Here is a 2,068-nt window from a genome sequence, read left to right as displayed (position 1 = left end):
CTAAAATGGCCCAAAATCAGCCCAAAATTACCCAAAATGACCCAAAATTGACCAAAAAAGCTCCAAAATAGACCCAAAATGACCCAAAATCAGCCCCAAATCGACCCAAAATGACCCAAAATCGACCCAAAATGGACCCAAAATCAGCCCCAAATCGACCCAAAATCGACTGAAAATGACCCAAAATCGACCCAATTTGGACCCAAAATCAGCCTAAATTGATCCAAAATGACCCAAAATCAGCCCCAAATGATCCAATTTGGACCCAAAATCAGCCTAAATTGACCCAAGATTGACCCAAAATCGACCCAAAATGGCCCAAAATCGACCCAAAATCAGCCCAAAATCGACCCAAAATGACCCCAAATCAACCCAAAATGACCCAAAATCAGCCCAAAATGGCCCAAAATCGGCCCAAAATGACCCAAAATCGACCCAAAGTGGCCAAAAACCGACCCAAATGGCCCCAAATCAGCCCAAAATAGCCACAAAATGGCCCAAAATGACCCAAAATCGACCTAAAATGGCCCAAAATCAGCCCAAAATTACCCAAAATGACCCAAAATTGACCAAAAATGGTCCAAAATAGACCCAAAATCTGCCCAAAATGACCCAAAAATCGACCCAAAATCAACACAAAATCGACCAAAAAAGCCCCCAAATCGACCCAAAATCGACTCAAAATGACCCAAAATCAGCCCAAAATGACCCAATTTGGACCCAAAATGGCCCAAAATCAGCCCAAAATGACCCGAAATCGACTAAAAATGACCCAAAATCGACCCAAAATGGCCCAAAATCAGCCAAAAATCCACCGAAAATTGACCCAAAATCGACCCAAAACCAGCCCAAAATGACCCAAAAATCGACCCAAAATGGCCCAAAATCAGCCCGAAATGACCCAAAATCGACCCAAAATGACCCAAAATCAGCCCAAAATGACGCAAAAATCGACACAAAATCAACCCAAAATCGACCAAAAAAGCCCCCAAATCAACCCAAAATGACCCAAAATCAGCCCAAAATGACCCGAAATCGACTAAAAATGACCCAAAATCGACCCAAAATGGCCCAAAATGGACCAAATTCGACCCAAAATCAGCCCCAAATCAACCCAATTTGGACCCCAAATCAGCCCAAAACCGACCCAAAATGACCCAAAATCAGCCCAAAATGACCCAAAAATCGACCCAAAATCAACCCAAAATCGACTAAAAAAGCCCCAAAATCAGCCCAAAATGGCCCAAAATAGCCCAAAATGCCCCATTTTCCCCCAAACTTGTTATTTTTCCCCCCCAATTTGCCCAAAATCGCCATTTTTCAGCCCAAAATCTGACCTTATCAGTGCGCAGTTTCCCATCCCTGAGGCGGCCCAACAGCTCCCGGCTCAGCTCCGTCACCGTGGAAACCTGGAAACATTTTGGGGTGAATTCAGCCAGTTTTGGGCAACTTTGGGTCAAAAATGTCCAATTTTGGGACCAAAAAACCCCAGTTTTGGGTCCAAAAAGTCCAATTTTGGATCAAAAAAGTCCAATTTCGGGTCAAAAAAGTCCAATATTGGGACCAAAAAAAACCCAGTTTCGGGGCCAAAAAACGCCAGTTTTGGGGCCAAAAAGTCCAATTTTGGGACCAAAAAACGCCAGTTTTGGGGCCAAAAAGTCCAATTCTGGGTCAGAAAAGTCCAATTTTGGGCCAAAAAGTCCAATTTTGGGTCAAAAAAGTCCAATTTTGGGTCAAAAAAGTCCAATTTTGGGTCAAAAAAGTCCAATTTGGGGCCCAAAAAGTCCAATTTTGGATCAAAAAAGTCCAATTTTGGGTCAAAAAGTCCAATTTTGGATCAAAAATGTCCAATTTTGGGTCAAAAAAGTCCAATTTTGGGTCAAAAAAGGCCAATTTTGGGACCAAAAAACCCAAGTTTTGGGTCAAAAAAGTCCAATTTTGGATCAAAAATGTCCAATTTAGGGTCAAAAAAGTCCAATTTTGGGTCAAAAAAGGCCAATTTTGGGTCAAAAAAGGCCAATTTTGGGTCAAAAAAGTCCAATTTTGGGACAAAAATGTCCAATTTTGG

At 42.1% G+C, this 2,068-nt stretch overlaps 1 protein-coding gene across 2 annotated transcripts in view; it reads right to left on the bottom strand.

Moving 5' to 3' along the window:
• NGDN (neuroguidin) overlaps positions 1-2,068 on the bottom strand; it is a 7,372-nt gene that overhangs the window by 2,632 nt on the left and 2,672 nt on the right. Inside the window, exon 2 of one of the 2 annotated variants that reach the window (XM_015850647.2) lies at positions 1,338-1,409. The exons of the other annotated variant lie outside the window; for it this stretch is intronic. Coding sequence (XP_015706133.1) covers positions 1,338-1,409 — 72 coding nt within the window. The remainder of the gene's footprint in view (positions 1-1,337; positions 1,410-2,068) is intronic. 2 annotated transcript variants of the gene reach the window in all.

This window comes from Coturnix japonica, unplaced genomic scaffold (genome assembly GCF_001577835.2).
Source record: "Coturnix japonica isolate 7356 unplaced genomic scaffold, Coturnix japonica 2.1 chrUnrandom498, whole genome shotgun sequence".
NCBI classification, from domain to species: Eukaryota; Metazoa; Chordata; class Aves; order Galliformes; family Phasianidae; genus Coturnix; species Coturnix japonica.
Note: the sequence above shows the minus strand (reverse complement) of the source record. Positions and strands in the feature narration are given on the sequence as shown.